Source organism: Canis aureus, chromosome 16 (assembly GCF_053574225.1).
Source record: "Canis aureus isolate CA01 chromosome 16, VMU_Caureus_v.1.0, whole genome shotgun sequence".
NCBI classification, from domain to species: domain Eukaryota; kingdom Metazoa; phylum Chordata; class Mammalia; order Carnivora; family Canidae; genus Canis; species Canis aureus.
Genome location: NC_135626.1, coordinates 15,277,095 through 15,291,268, shown reverse-complemented (window position 1 = coordinate 15,291,268; position 14,174 = coordinate 15,277,095). Strand labels below are relative to the sequence as shown.

At 52.3% G+C, this 14,174-nt stretch overlaps 1 protein-coding gene across 3 annotated transcripts; it reads left to right on the top strand.

Moving 5' to 3' along the window:
• Nucleotides 1-332: 332 nt before the first annotated feature.
• Nucleotides 333-7,938, top strand: SERPINF2 (serpin family F member 2). 3 transcript variants are annotated; one of them, XM_077851769.1, is made up of 11 exons: nt 335-477; nt 964-1,063; nt 1,645-1,711; nt 1,807-1,845; nt 1,968-2,030; nt 2,267-2,468; nt 2,962-3,105; nt 3,254-3,457; nt 3,947-4,089; nt 5,974-6,178; nt 6,785-7,938. In XM_077851769.1, the coding sequence occupies exons 1-11, from the start codon at nt 390-392 to the stop codon at nt 7,195-7,197; spliced, it is 1,668 nt and encodes a 555-aa protein (XP_077707895.1). In that variant the 5' UTR covers nt 335-389; the 3' UTR covers nt 7,198-7,938. The 3 variants fall into 3 exon arrangements, with proteins under 3 accessions (XP_077707896.1, XP_077707895.1, XP_077707897.1); XM_077851770.1 differs by lacking the exon at nt 964-1,063 and having other exon boundaries at nt 333-477; XM_077851771.1 differs by lacking the exons at nt 335-477; nt 964-1,063 and adding an exon at nt 502-524.
• Nucleotides 7,939-14,174: the final 6,236 nt, after the last annotated feature.

The following is a 14,174-nucleotide window of genomic DNA, read 5'->3' as shown; positions in this document are numbered from 1 at the left end:
ACATTGGAAGTGAGAAGCTGGATGTGACTCGAGCCTAGCTCTGTCCTTGGGCACGTCACCTACCCTCTCTGACTCCAGTAAAGTAGAGATAAACCCCCCCACCTCATGGGGTTGCTGGAAGGCCCCTGTCCTTCCTGGATCTGTCGTACAGATGAGGACATCTTCCTTAACTTTCCCGAATCTCCTTTCTCCAGGCGTGGGTGGGACCCAAATCCACAGGGCTCCAGGTGGCTATCTCAGGATTAGATGCCCTGGTGGGAATGGGGTTTCCGGCCCCAGTATCAATGTTTAACCGGATGTGCTGGTCAATATTTACCAGAAGAGAAATCTGAACAATCTGAACAGGGGTTGGCTGAGAGCAAAGGTCCTGGTGGGAGGGGAGGGCTCAGATGGGCTGGCTGGAGCCTGAGCAAAGTGTGGGGAGCACCACAGTGGGGCCAGAGGGACATTGTGTGCAGCAGCAAAGAGCCTACAGAGGTACGAGGGGAGGGGTGGCTTGGCCTGCTCTTTGGGCCAGATAGGAGGTAAGAGCTGCCCACCCGGCTGAAGGGGTCTGGGATGAATTTATTCAGAAGGCCTCTCATTTCCCAGCCTCCTGGGGTGATGAGGAGCCAAGGTGGGGGTTCTGGCAGGAGTCTCTCTGGGACTTGAAAAACTGGAGGTCTTTTCTTGTCAGGAGGATTCAAAACCCCCATTAGAGATTAGGGCCCTGGCCAAGGGTCCTTGTGTGTGATGGAGGTGGGGCCAGGGGTGATAGAGGATCCCCTGGAAGGACTGGCCCTGAGATGGGGGCGGGGTTGGAGTGTATGGGACCTGCTCTGAGGCCAGACTAAGACCTGCCCATCCCCACCTGCTGGCTGGGCTTCCCGGAGCCGACCTGGACAGAGTCGGGCACAAGGCCTATGTTTCCCGTAAGTCCAAAGGTGGCTCTATCCAGAACCATTCATTGGGCTCTGTGGCTAGGTCAACAACAAGGCTCTCCGGCCCATCCCACCAAACCTGCCGAGACCTCAGGGATTCACAGGCCTGTCTACCCTTGTGGTCAAGACCAGACCAAGAAAAGGTGGGCCATTGGGCAGCAGGTTGGGTAGGAGCTCTGGGTAAGGAGCCCTAGGACACAGGAGGCTTCAGGGCAGGCTTCCCAGAAGAGGGGCCTTGGGCTAGGCTGACAACAGCCATACCACGGAGTGCCAGGCAGCGTAACCAGGTTCACAAAGACTGTCTCATTTTGGTCCTCACAGTATACCGTGGGAGGAGGTAGGGACTTTTGCTACCATTTTACAAGAAAAGGCAAAGCCCAGGGAGCTATCTGAGGGCCTCTGGGAAGAGGCAGAGTCTGGATTCCAATCGATGTTGGACTCACAATGCCAGGCCTCGAAGAATGAGGACTTCTTTCATTTTGATTATTTCCCCTATGAACCAAAACATTTTCGGTGCATGACGTGTGGAAAACTGGAAAATTCAAAAGGGCTGAAAAGGATTCAGGGGGATATCCCGCCCCACGGAGATGAGAAACAGGGCTCGTGGGTGTTGGAGTGCTGGCGGTGGTGGCTGGATTGACCTGCCCTCCCAGGCAGCGTGTGGGTGGGCCCCCGGGAGTGGGGTCGGTGGGGACGGGGACGCAGGCTGCCTGTCCCCGCACAGGAACATGGCGCTGCTCCGGGGGCTCCTGGTGATCAGCTTGTCCTGCCTCCAAGGCTCCGGCGCGGTGGTGAGCCTGGGCCTCCCTGGGGGGGAGGGGGCTGAGTCAAGGGAGCGTTTGGCTCTGAAGAGCTCCCTCTCTTCCCCTCATCCTTTTCTCGACAGTTCCCTCCTGCCAGCGCCGTGGAGCCCTTGGACCAGCAGGTACTCGGGCGTGAGAGGCAGGAGGGGGAGGAAAGCCCCGCGGGGCCTAACCTGTGGTTGGCGCAGGGAGTGGGCCGACCCGTGGGAAGGGTCACGCTCCATTTGCTTCCTCCCTTCTTCAGCTAATGGGCGGGCAGACCCAAGAGAAGCTGCCCCCGCTCACCCTCCTCAAGTTGGGCAACCAGGTACAACCAGGTGGGGCTGGGGAAGAGTGGGCGGGGTCCGAGGGAGGAGGGCCAATCAGCGGGGCCACGACTCAGAGGGTGGGAGGGGCCAGAGGAAAGGACCAGGTCCTTGTACTGTCATTGTCCATGTGACTGTCCCTCTCTTGCCAGGACTATTCTTGGGCAGGGGGGCTGTGGAAGGGATCTTCAACACAGAGCGGACTCCTTGACCCTCTTGACCCCTGATCTGTCTGTAGGAGTCCAGTGGCCATATTGGCCTGAAGAAGGCCCCAAGAGACTGCAGGGGAGCCCCAACCCCAGAGCAGACCCGCAGATTGGCCCAGGCCATGATGGCCTTCACCACAGACCTGTTCTCCCTGGTGGCCCAAAGGTCCACCAGCCCCAACCTAATCCTGTCGCCTCTGAGTGTGGCCCTGGCACTGTCTCACCTGGCACTAGGTACTGTGGCATCACCTGTCCAGACCAGCAGAGCTGGAGGCCAGTGGGAACTCACTACTCCAGAATTTACTAGTGGGTGCCTCCTGCATCAGAGTCACTTGGATCTTTGGTAAAAATGCAGATTCCTAGGTACACCTCCAGTCTCTGTGAATCAGATTCCCAGGGATTGGGCCTAAGGATATGCTTCTGGTGATTTTTACATAAGCCTTTGATAACTACAATGTCTCCACCGGACTGGAGACTCTCATTGTGGGAAACCGAGGTCCAGAGAGGGAATACGACTTGGATCGAGTGAGGTGACCCAGACTGCCAGCAGCAGAGACAAAAGTAGAACTTGGGGAGTATTGTCACCCTAATCAGTTTAGTGGATACGGGGGGAGAATGTGTGGTGTCGTGGCCATGCTCACGATGGGGATTTAACAGAGCCTGGAGTGGCCAGCAGGGGTGGGAAAGTGCCACTGGCCTGGGCCAAAGCCCATGTGGTCCCCTCCAGGTGCTCAGAACCAGACGCTGCGGAGGTTAGAGCAGGTGCTGCATGCAGACTCTGGGCCCTGCCTCCCCCACCTGCTGAGCCGCCTTTGCCAGGACCTGGGCCCTGGGGCATTCCGATTGGCTGCTAGAATGTACCTGCAGAAAGGTAGGTGCTGGTGGCTTGGAGCTCCCTAGGTTGTGCCCTGGAGTGGACAGGAGTGATGGAGATGGGTTTGGCCTTAGGCAGCCAGTCAGAGCATTGGTGGCTCTGGAGCTCAAGCCCTTAGGAACAGCTCGTGGCCTTTTCTGTGTAGGATTTCCCATCAAAGAGGACTTCCTGAAACAATCAGAACAGCTCTTTGGTGCCAAGCCCATGAGCCTGACCGGAAGGAAAGGGGATGATCTGCTAAACATCAACCAATGGGTGAAGGAGGCCACAGAGGGGAAGATTGAGGATTTCCTCTCAGAGCTGCCAGATGACACAGTGTTGCTTCTGCTCAATGCCATCCACTTCCAGGGTGCGTTCCCCCTCTTCTCTGGCCCTCTACCCCTGTGGCCCCTATTCCTGCCTTGTAGGCTGAGCTGGGCTGCAAAACCTTTGTTCTGAGGGTCTCTCTTTCTCCTCAGGGCTGGGTCAGGAGGCAGGGAGCTTTCTAGGTTGTGGCTTGGGGGAGGGTAGGAAACAGGTAATGGTGTGCCAGTGAGGGGCCTCAGGAACTGGATGAGAGAAACCTAGGAGGAAACTGAGTCTGAAAGGATTGAGGGTGGGGTTGGGGGTGCTCCTGGGAGCATGACAGGACATAGGAAGAATGCAAGCCCAGATTTCAAAAATGCTGCAGGGAAGAAACCTCAGATCAACTGGGAATCAACTGGCACAGTGCCCCTTGGGCTTTTGACTTCTACTTTTTGTCCCTTGAATGGGTTCTGGGTGGGATGGAGAAGAGACTAGTGGTGTGGAACCCACCCCTGTCCCAGTCTACATGACCCCTGCCCTCTGCTGGATATAGGTTTCTGGAGGAGCAAGTTTGATCCAAGCCTCACCCAGAGAGACAGTTTCCACCTGAACGAGCAGTTCACGGTGCCAGTGGACATGATGCACGCCCGCACGTACCCCCTGCGCTGGTTCCTGCTGGAGCAGCCTGAGATACAGGTCACCCTTGACTGCCCAGGCTGGGCCTGGCTGCTGGGAGGTGGGGCAGGGGGGGCAGGCTGTGGGACAGGTACAGGGGTGGAGGGGGGTGTGCCCCACCTACCTTGCAGTCTTGTCCCTGAGACAGGTGGCTCTGGAAGGTCACATTATGCCCTGATCCAGAGGGACTGAGGTTCCAGGCTCTTTGAAGTTCAAGAATTTGACAAAACTATATTAGGCATTTGCCACCAGAACACACTAGCACAAGGGAGACCAAGTCCCTGCTCTCAGGAGGAAAGACACACACAGTACACGGACAGACATAAATCATGGAATAATTTCACATAGTATAACTGCTATGAAGGAAAAAAATAAAGTGATCAATTAGTGACAGGGGAAGGTATTTTATTTTATTTATTTTTTTAAAGAAGTTCTTTTTTTAATTTTTTTAAATTTATTTATGATAGTCACAGAGAGAGAGAGAGAGAGAGAGAGAGAGAGAGAGAGGCAGAGACATAGGCAGAGGGAAAAGCAGGCTCCATGCACCGGGAGCCCGACGTGGGATTTGATCCCGGGTCTCGAGGATCACGCCCTGGACCAAAGGCAGGCACTAAACCGCTGTGCCACCCAGGGATCCCTGGGGAAGGTATTTTAGATAAAGTGGTCAGGGAGCAGTCTATGAGGAGGGGCCTCAAGTGGAGAACCAGATGATTTTTGGTCAGAGGGGTTTATTACAAGGGCCCATGGATTGGTCAGGCTGCAAAGGAGCCACCCAACAGCTACAGAGCCACTCAGGCCTCAGCATCCTCGAGCCTGGGAGATGTGATCTGACTGTCACAGTGCTCCTTGGAAGGGAGGATCTGGTTGCAATGGATTTGTCAGTAACCTGCTGGAACATTCTGATTGGATAGAGTACTATGCCAAGCGGTCTCAGGTGAGGCCTCCCTTGCTTCTAGCCTAAATGTGGTCCTCTTGGCTTGAGCATGGACCCCTGGGCCCATCCACTGTGGCAGAGATGGCAATGTTGGTTAGTTTCCCAAGGCAGCATGCCACAGGCCTCAGCGACTCCTGAGAGGGGCTGTGGGGGCAAGGCAGACCCTTGGAGCAGCGTCCAGCTTCTCTCGCTTTCACCCCGACGGGCAGACTGTCTTGTTCACCTCCCCACCTGTTCTCTTTGTGCTGCTCCTGCCCTCCAGGCTGTGTCCTGCCCACTCTTTCTTCACCCATCCTCTCTGTCCCTGGCCTCTGCCCTCCTCTTCCTCACACACTCTGCAGGCTGACCCAGACAGCCAGATGTGGTGTTCCCCACCACCCCTGCCACCCCCAAGGTTCCTGCTCCCTGGCTGCTCTGCCTAGAGACTAAGAAGTCTCACTTGCCAGGGATCATCATGCCCAGTGCTTCTCATACTCAAGTAGCTGCAGAAACCCCATTCACATGACATCTTACCTCAGATCACAGTATCATATACACCCTAGGTGAAGGTGTGGGGGGGAGAACCACCTGTTGCAGTGGCTCCTCTGTAGGACCTAGGGTGGTTTGAAAACGAACAACCCAGTCCATTGTACACGTGGAGACACTGAGAGGCAGAGCTGGTTACAGACGAAGAGAGGGAAAGTCCCCCCTGTATTGAGCACTGCCCATGTGCTGATACTCCACTAGAAGCTTTAGAAGGGTCTCTCTCTCTCTTTTTTTTCTCTCTCTCACATGTCAACCTACAATGTGGGCAGGCAGTGTTACTCCACTTCACAGGTGAGGAAGTGGGGGCTCAGGGAGGCTGAACACACACCTGAGAACAATGGACTGGAACTCCTGCTCCATCTGTCTCAGAAGCCTATGCTGGCCCAGACCCCAGCTGGTATGGGCACCTTCTGGCCCTCACCGCTGTCTCCTTTCTTTCTCTGTAGGTGGCTCATTTCCCCTTTAAGAACAACATGAGCTTTGTGGTCATTATGCCCACCCACTTTGAGTGGAACGTGTCCCAGGTGCTGGCCAACCTGAGCTGGGACATCCTGCACCAGCCCTTACTGCGAGAGAAACCCACCAAGGTCCGGCTGCCTAAGCTGCACCTGAACTACCAGCTGGACTTGGTGGCCACCCTCAGCCGGCTGGGTAAGGAAGGGTGAGGCTTGGGTAAGGACAGTCCCCTAGGCCAGGCTAGGCAGAGCAAGTGAGGAACAAAGCCCCAGCTGGCAGTAGGTCCGAGTCAGAGCAGCCTTGTGTCCTGGCCTTCTCTGGGGCTTTGGGAGGTGAGGGCTTCCTAGGACCCCCCAGATCCTCCGTCCGGGATGGGCTGGGGTGGCCCAGGGAATGAGGATCTGCTCCATCCAAGACTGAGCATTGTGAAGAATCTTGGGTAGAGAGCCTGGGTGGCACGTGAGCCTTGCTGGCTGTCCTGCAAGGGGCACTGTACTAGGTACAAGGGGCTCAGGCAGATGCGGAATCAGGTACTTACTATACAGCTTAGGTGATGAGTCAGAGGGCTTCTCTCCAGTTCATTGGAGAAGGGCACCCGGCCGGACCTTGGGGCAGGGGATCCAGAAAGTCTCCTTGGAGGAAGTGACCTTTAAGCTAATAACTGGAGGTTAAGTGAGAGTTCCCCAAGGATCTGTGGGTTGGAGGTGTTCCCGGCCAGAATGCTAGCCACGGTCCCAGGCAGGTCCCGGCAGCCTGCGGGGCAGAAGGCAGCTCTGACCGGCAGTCTCTTGCCCTGGGCAGGCCTGCAGGAGCTGTTCCAGGCCCCAGACCTGCGCGGGATCTCCGACCAGCGCCTGGTGGTGACCAGCGTGCAGCACCAGTCTGCTCTGGAGCTCAGTGAGGCTGGTGTGGAGGCGGCCGCGGCCACGGGCACGGCCATGTCCCGAATGTCTCTCTCCTCCTTCAGCGTCAACCGCCCCTTCCTCTTCTTCATCCTCGAGGACACAACAAGCCTGCCCCTGTTTGTGGGCAGTGTGAAGAACCCCAACCCTAGTGCGCCATGGGAGCGCAAGGAGCAGCAGGATTCCCCCGATGACAGGGACTACTTCCAGAACCGGAAAGCCTTTCCCCGCGGAGACAAGCCCTTCGGGCCTGACTTGAAACTTGCGCCTCCCTCAGAGGAGGATTACCCCCAACTTCATAGCCCCAAGTGAGAGGCCAGCCGCCAGCATCCCGAGTCCCTGCTGGAGCAACCTCTCAACTCTTGTGACTCTTTCCAGACAGCATTGTGGGAGGAGGGCAGGGACCTGGGTGGGGAGTCTGGGAGCCCAGAGGGAGCCACTCTCTCAAGTCTCCTCCTCTCAGGGATTTTGGGGTTGGGGGGGCCACAGGACGGGGCGGACCTCAGGTAATCAAGGGCCTTCATCCCACATCTCTTCTTCCAAAAGCGACTCAGAGGCTGTCCTTTGGGGGACTTGGGCAGAAGGGCAGCTGGAGAAGCTGGAGATCCACTTTTGTCAGGAAGGTAGTTCCCGTGTTGGCTGTGGCACTTCCACGTTTGTTTACGGGGGGGGGGGGTGTTGGGGGGGCAGGGGGGCAGGAGGGATGGAATACCTTGGCTGGGGAGAGGACAGTAGGCCCTGGGGGTGTGGAGCCTGGGCCTGCTCTATGGGCGGGGCCTAGAATTCCACAAACTGCTTCTGCCACACTTGCTGGAGGCCCTCCAGCCCCCATCCCCCAACCCGCCCCCCACACCCTGTCACTTCAGCCTCCCCACTGCTCCTTGGAGATACCAGCATTGCCAGGACTCTTCTTCCCTGTCTCTCCTCTTCTTCCTCTGCCCAGGTGTCTCAGGTGGGAGGTGTGTGTGTGGGGAATAGTTAACTCCCTAAGGCTCTTTTGTAAAGTTTTTGTAGTGATTTTTATGCCACCTGAATAAAGAATGAATGACCCTGGCTGTTTTGATGTCACTCTGCTGGGCATGGGCTGGAGCAAGGGGGCTGAGGGAGGCAGGAGGGCCCTGGCGGCACTGAGCCTCACGCTGGGCCCTGACAGCACACAGCAGGCGGCCCTCTCTGCCACGTTTGTCCCCTGGCCACCCGCCAGCTCTTCCCCGGCGCAGTCCCCTCTGACCTTGCCAGCCCTCTCTGCGGCCAGCTCCATGCCAGCCGGGCTCCACTCTCTCCAGAGGCCTCAAGCAGCCATTAACAAGGGTGGCTCAGAATAGCGCTGGCCTCCCAGTTTGGAGAAAACTGGCAATTAGGGAGCTTGTGGAGTTTCTAATTACATGTCAGTCCTTCTGGCAGGGGCAGGCGCCCGTCAGCCAGGGACAGGCTGCAGGGAGTACTGGTTCCAGCTGGACGCTGTCATGCCTGAGGATCTGGGGGAAACAGTTGGGCCCACCTTGGCCCGGGGCCGTGGGTGGTATGCAGGGCCACGTGCGTGGGCCCTTATCTGTGGGTACAGGGTGTCCCTGTGGCCGTGGCCACCTGAAGCCCCGAAGTGCAGTGGTCAAGAGCAAGTGCCCAGGGTGGACTCTGGCTTCCTACAAACCAGCAATGTGGGGAGACAGGTGAAATCGATGATGAGGCAGAGGGTGGTTGGTTAGAGCCGTGGTGAGAAATAGAGCAGGGAAGGCCTCCCTGAGAAGGTGGTACGGGAGCAGAGACTTGAGGCAGGTGAAGGCAGGCATGATATAAATAACCAGGGCAGAGTTCCTGGGTGGAAGCATGCTCAGAAGGTTCAGGATGGGGATCCCTGGGTGGCGCAGCGGTTTGGCGCTTGCCTTTGGCCCAGGGCGCGATCCTGGAGACACGGGATCAAATCCCACGTCGGGCTCCTGGTGCATGGAGCCCGCTTCTCCCTCAACCTGTGTCTCTGCCTCTCTCTCTCTCTCTGTGACTATCATAAAAAAAAAAAAAAAAAATTAGAAGGTTCAGGATGAGCAGGGGGTCCGTGGAGCTAGAGGGGAGGGGTAGGAGTGAGTCAGAGGGGAACATGTACTAGTGCTTTAGGGCCACTGTAAAGACTGTTGTTTTTATCTTAGGAGTAAGAAGTAATTGGATAGTTAAATTGGGAAGCCACCAACTTAATTTCACCTTCTAAATCTTTCTCAGCTCTCTCCTCTCCATTCCAGGGGTCGCCGTGGATCAAGTCGTCACTCCTTAGGCTCTCCCTAGGTGACCTCCTAGGTCTCCCTGCTGCTGATCTGGCTATGTCACCTGCATCCCCCTGCAAGTCCTCATCAGAGCCTGTGTGTCCAGCAGTGCTTCAGGCTCTGGGGATGGGCAGTGGGCAAGCAGACAAGATCCCTACCCCCCAGAGCCTAAATCTGGAGGTAGAGCAGTCTAGACAATAAAAAGTTAACACTTTCTGATGAAATATAGTGTGCCAAGTACACAAGTCATAACTGTACCTGAGCTTCCCCTCCGCCCCCCCGCAAATAACTGTACCTGAACTTAATGAAATTTCTCATGAACCAAATACCCCTATGCAACCAGCACCCACATCAGGAAACACACAGTTAGTACTCACCTCCTGACTTCTAATAACAGATTAATTTTTTCTGGTTTTGAACTTTATGTAAAGGAATCATACAGCCTGCTCTCTTGGGTCTGGCTTCTTTTGTTTAACCTCACATTTGTGACATTCATCTGGGTTGTGGATGGCAATAATCCATTCACCGTGGAAAGCTTTTAATTGAGGGGTGCCAGGCAGCCCAGGTGGCTCAGCAGTTTAGCGCTGCCTTCAGCCCAGGGTGTGATCCTAGGGTCCCGGGACCAAGTCCCATGTCAGGCTCCCTGCATGGCGCCTACTTCTCCCTCTGCCTGTGTCTCTGCCTCTCTCTCTCTCTCTGTGTCTCTCATGAATAAATAAATAAAATCTTTAAAAAATAATAATTGAGGGGTGCCATGGTCTGATGTCAACCCTAGAAGGCTCACTTGGCTGTGTGTGGAGAACAGAATGTAGAGAGACAAGCATAGGTTAGCAGGAAAGAGACATAGATGGTGTTGGCTGTAGAATCAAGGAAAGTGGTCAGAATGCAGAAATATTTTGCAAGCAGTGCTATGGAATTTGTGCCTAGTTTGTACAAGATGTGAGGGAAAGGAAAGGCTCAAGGATGGTGGGGTTCATGGTTCAGATTCCTGGATTTTTCTTTTGAAAACCAATTTTTTAAAAAAATTTTATTTGAGAGAGAACAAGAGCGAGAGAGATCACAGAAGGAGAGGGAGAAGCAGACTTGCCACCGAGTGGAGAGTCCAATGGTGCTTGAGCCCGGAGTGCTCGATCCCAGGACCCTGAGACCATGATTGGAGCCGAGGGCAGAGGCGCAACAGACTGAGCTGCCCAGGCACCCTGAGAAAATGGGTTTTACTGAGATGGAATCAGAGTGAGGGACAGATTTTGGGACTGGAGATTTCTTTCTTTTTTTTTTTTTTAGGTTTTATTTATTTATTCACGAGAGACACAGACAGAGAGAGAGGCAGAGACACAGGCAGAGGGAGAAGCAGGCTCCATGCAGGGAGCCCGATGTGGGACCCGATCCCGGGACTCCAGGATCACACCCTGTGCCAAAGGCAGGCACTAAACTGCTGAGCCACCCAGGGATTCCCTGGAGATTTCTTTCTTTCTTTTAAAGACTTTTTGCAGGAGAGACACAGAGAGAGGCAGAGACACAGACAGAGGGAGAACCAGGCTCCCTACAGGAAGCCTGATGCAGGACTTGATCCCAGGACCCTAGGATCATGACCTGAGGCAAAGACAGACAACCACTGAGCCACCCAGGTGCCCCACAACTGGAGATTTCTATTTTGAACATGTCATTATTGAAATACCACACAAAAAAAGAAAGAAAGAAAGAAAGAAAGAAAGAAAGAAAGAAAGAAAGAAAGAAATACCACACTAATGTAGATGAATATAGCCTACCTGGGACACTTCAAGTTATGTCTCTGGTTCTACTTTTGTTCTGAGGAATGTTTGGATGATAACATTATATGTTCATCCTACCTACTGGGCACCCATATGGATTTGTCAGATAGGCTTTTGGATATCTTGATCAGGACTGGAAGAGTGTGGGACGCCTGGGTGGCTCAGCAGTTGAGCGTCTGCCTTCGCTTCAGGGTATGGTCCTGGAGTCCCAGAGTTCCGGAGTCCCAAGATCGAGTCCCATATCGGGCTTCCTGTATAGAGCCTGTTTCTCCCTCTGCCTCTCTCTCTCTGTGTCTTTCCTGAATAAATAAAAAAAATCTAAAAAAAAAAAAAGGACTGGAAGTGTGTATTTGGGAGCACACAGATGCATTTAAAGTCATGGAACTGGTGGAAGTAACCTAGGAGGAGATGGGGATGGAGAGAAAAAGGAGCCCTGGGATCAAGTGAGCAAAGGAGACAGAAAAGACACGGCATGTGAGGTTCTGGGGGTGGGAATGGAGAGGCAGAGTTTGAAGAAGGAGGAACAGTTTGCTCCACCGCCTGCTGCCGAGGGAAGAGATGTCCTTTCGGTGGTCAACATGAAGGTCACCCACAAACTTGGCAACAGCTGTTTCAAAGGAGAGATGGGCACAGACTGAAGCTGAGGAGGGAATGGAGCCAAGACAGGACAGACACAAGAATAAATAGCTCTTTCCCTCATGGCTGTGAGGGAGAACCGAGAAATGGGCAGTAGCTTTAGGGGATGTGGCCTAGAGGAAGTGTCACTAAAGAGGAGAGTGACAGAGGATGTTCGAAGGCTGTGGGATGACCCTCCGAGAGGGATACATGCATTATGCAGGAGAAGGGCTACCGCAGGGCAAAGCCATGGAGAACACAGTGGAGGCCTTCTCCTTTGACAGGAGCAGGATACCTTTCATGGCAATCGGAGGAGACATGAGCTTTTCTTTCTTCCTTCTTTTTTTCTTTTCTTTCTTTTTAATGTTTTTTTTTTTTTAAGATTTTATTTATTTCTTCATTAGAGACACACAGAAAGACACACAGAAAAAGGCAGAGACACAGGCAGAGGGAGAAGCAGCCTCCATGTAGGGAGCCCAACGTGGGACTCGATCCCAGGTCTCCAGGATCACACCCCGGGCTGCAGGCAGTGCTAAACCGCTGTGCCACAAGGGCTGCCCTTTTTTTCTTTCTTTCTTCCTTTCTTTCTTTCTTTCTTTCTTTCTTTCTTTCTTTCTTTCTTTCTTTCTTTCTTTCTTCTTTCTTTCTTTCTTTCTTTCTTTCTTTCTTTCTTTCTTTCTTGTTAAAGATTTTATTTATTTATTTGAGAGGGAGAGGGAGAGAGAGAGAGAGAGAGAGCACAAAATCAGGAGGAGGGAAAAGCAGACTCCCTACTGAGCAGGGAACACCACCTGGGACTCGATCTTGGGACCCTGGGATCATGACCTGGGCCAAAGACAGACACTTAATGGACTGGGCTACCCAGGTGCCCTGAGATGAATCTTTCTTCCTAAGTTCATGAAGTAATTGGAGCAAACAAAAAGGTATAATCAATTGCATAATGCCGTTGCTCAGCAGATTGTTGATATAAGTGGCTTCCCTTCATTATTTCTCAGGGCTGTAAGACTTTTCCACCTCTATCCAGTTTGCTGTTGATGGACATGCGAGGAGCTTCTACTTTTTTCTTTGTTGTTGTTCCACTGCAAACAGTGCTGCGATAATGTTCTTGTACAAGCATACTTTGTGCACATATATGGAATTTTTCCAGCACACATGCTTAGGAGTAGAATTGCTGAGTTGTGGGTTTGGGTTTACCCATCTTTAACCTGCCAGGGCTGCCACATATTGTTAAGCTCAGCTTTGCCATATGATGCCAGATTCTTCTTCAAAGTGGTTCTATCAGTTTACATTCCCACATTCTCACCAGCAGGGCAGGAGAGTTCCTGGTTGTCCACATCCTCACCAACACTTGGTCTTTGTCAGATGTTTAGATTTTGCCCATCTGATGATTGAGAAATACGCTCATCATATTGTGGTTTTATTTTTTATTTTACTTTTTAAAGATTTTATTTATTTGAGAGAGAGCATGAGATGGGGGGCGGTGGGTGGACAGAAGAAGAGAGAGGAGAGGGAAGAGAGAGGAGAGGGAGAAGAAGGCTCCCCACCCAGCAGGGAGCCTGACACCGGGCTGGATCCCAGGATCCCGGGATCACGAAGTGAGTGGAAGGCAGCTGCTTAACTGGCTGAGCCATCCAGATGCCCCCAAATTATGATTTTAATTTGCATTCCCCTGATGAATGGTGAGGATAAAACATCTTCTTCAGAAGCTTATTGGCCACTTAGGATTCTTCTCCTGTGAATTACCTGGGTCTATGTTTCTGTTGAGTTTTTATTTTTTGTACTAATTTATAGTGTTTTCTATATTACCATTCATAATCTTTTTTGTCAGTTACCTCTGTGTAACAAATATTTTATCTCAGTGTGAAACTTTTGTTTTCATTTTGTTTTATGGTATCCTTCCCTGAAAATAAGTGGGGTTTTTTTTGGTTGTTGTTTTGTTTTAAATATTGTATGTATGTATGTATATATTTATTTATTTATTTGACGGCACAAGCAGGGGGAGCAGCAGGCAGAGGCAGAGGGAGAAGCAGACTCCCCACTAAGCTGAGAGCCTGATGTGGGACTTGATCCCAGGACCCCAGGATCATGACCTGAGCCGAAAGCAGATGCTTACCCAACTAAGTCACTCCAGGCCCCCCTGAAAATAAAATTTTAACTTTACTGTCAAATTTATCAATCTTTTATAATTTGTGCTTCTTTTGATGTCTTGTCTAAAAAAAAAATTCACCCTTCAAGATTCAGTTTAGGTACGTATATTCCGACCACATTGCCACAATACCCTACAAAACAATGTTGTCCAATAGATATACAATGCAAACTACATATGTGATTTAAGATTTTCTAGTAGTCACATTTAAAAAGTGATATTAATTTTAATAATGTATTTTATTTAACCCAATATATATAACCAACATAAAAATTATTGAGATATTTTACATTATTTTTTCATATCAAATATCCAAAGTCTGTTGTGTATTTTACACTTATAGCAACTCAGACTAGCCACATTTCAAGTGCTCTGTGGCCACATGGCTAGTGGTTATTGTGTTGGACAGCGTGGCTATAGAGACTGCTATGATAGGATGTGTCACATGACAGTGGAATGCTCTGTTCTCATACCAGCCTGTGATTAGTCAGTAAATTTCTG

Excerpts from the sequence above, each read along its gene's own strand:
- SERPINF2 (XM_077851769.1), top strand. The coding sequence starts at position 390 with ATGGGCTGGCTGGAGCCTGAGCAAAGTGTGGGGAGCACCACAGTGGGG. Across the intron at positions 1,064-1,644 it reads CAAGACCAGACCAAGAAAAG|GAACATGGCGCTGCTCCGGG; the intron begins GTGGGCCATTGG and ends GTCCCCGCACAG. Across the intron at positions 2,031-2,266 it reads TCCTCAAGTTGGGCAACCAG|GAGTCCAGTGGCCATATTGG; the intron begins GTACAACCAGGT and ends ATCTGTCTGTAG.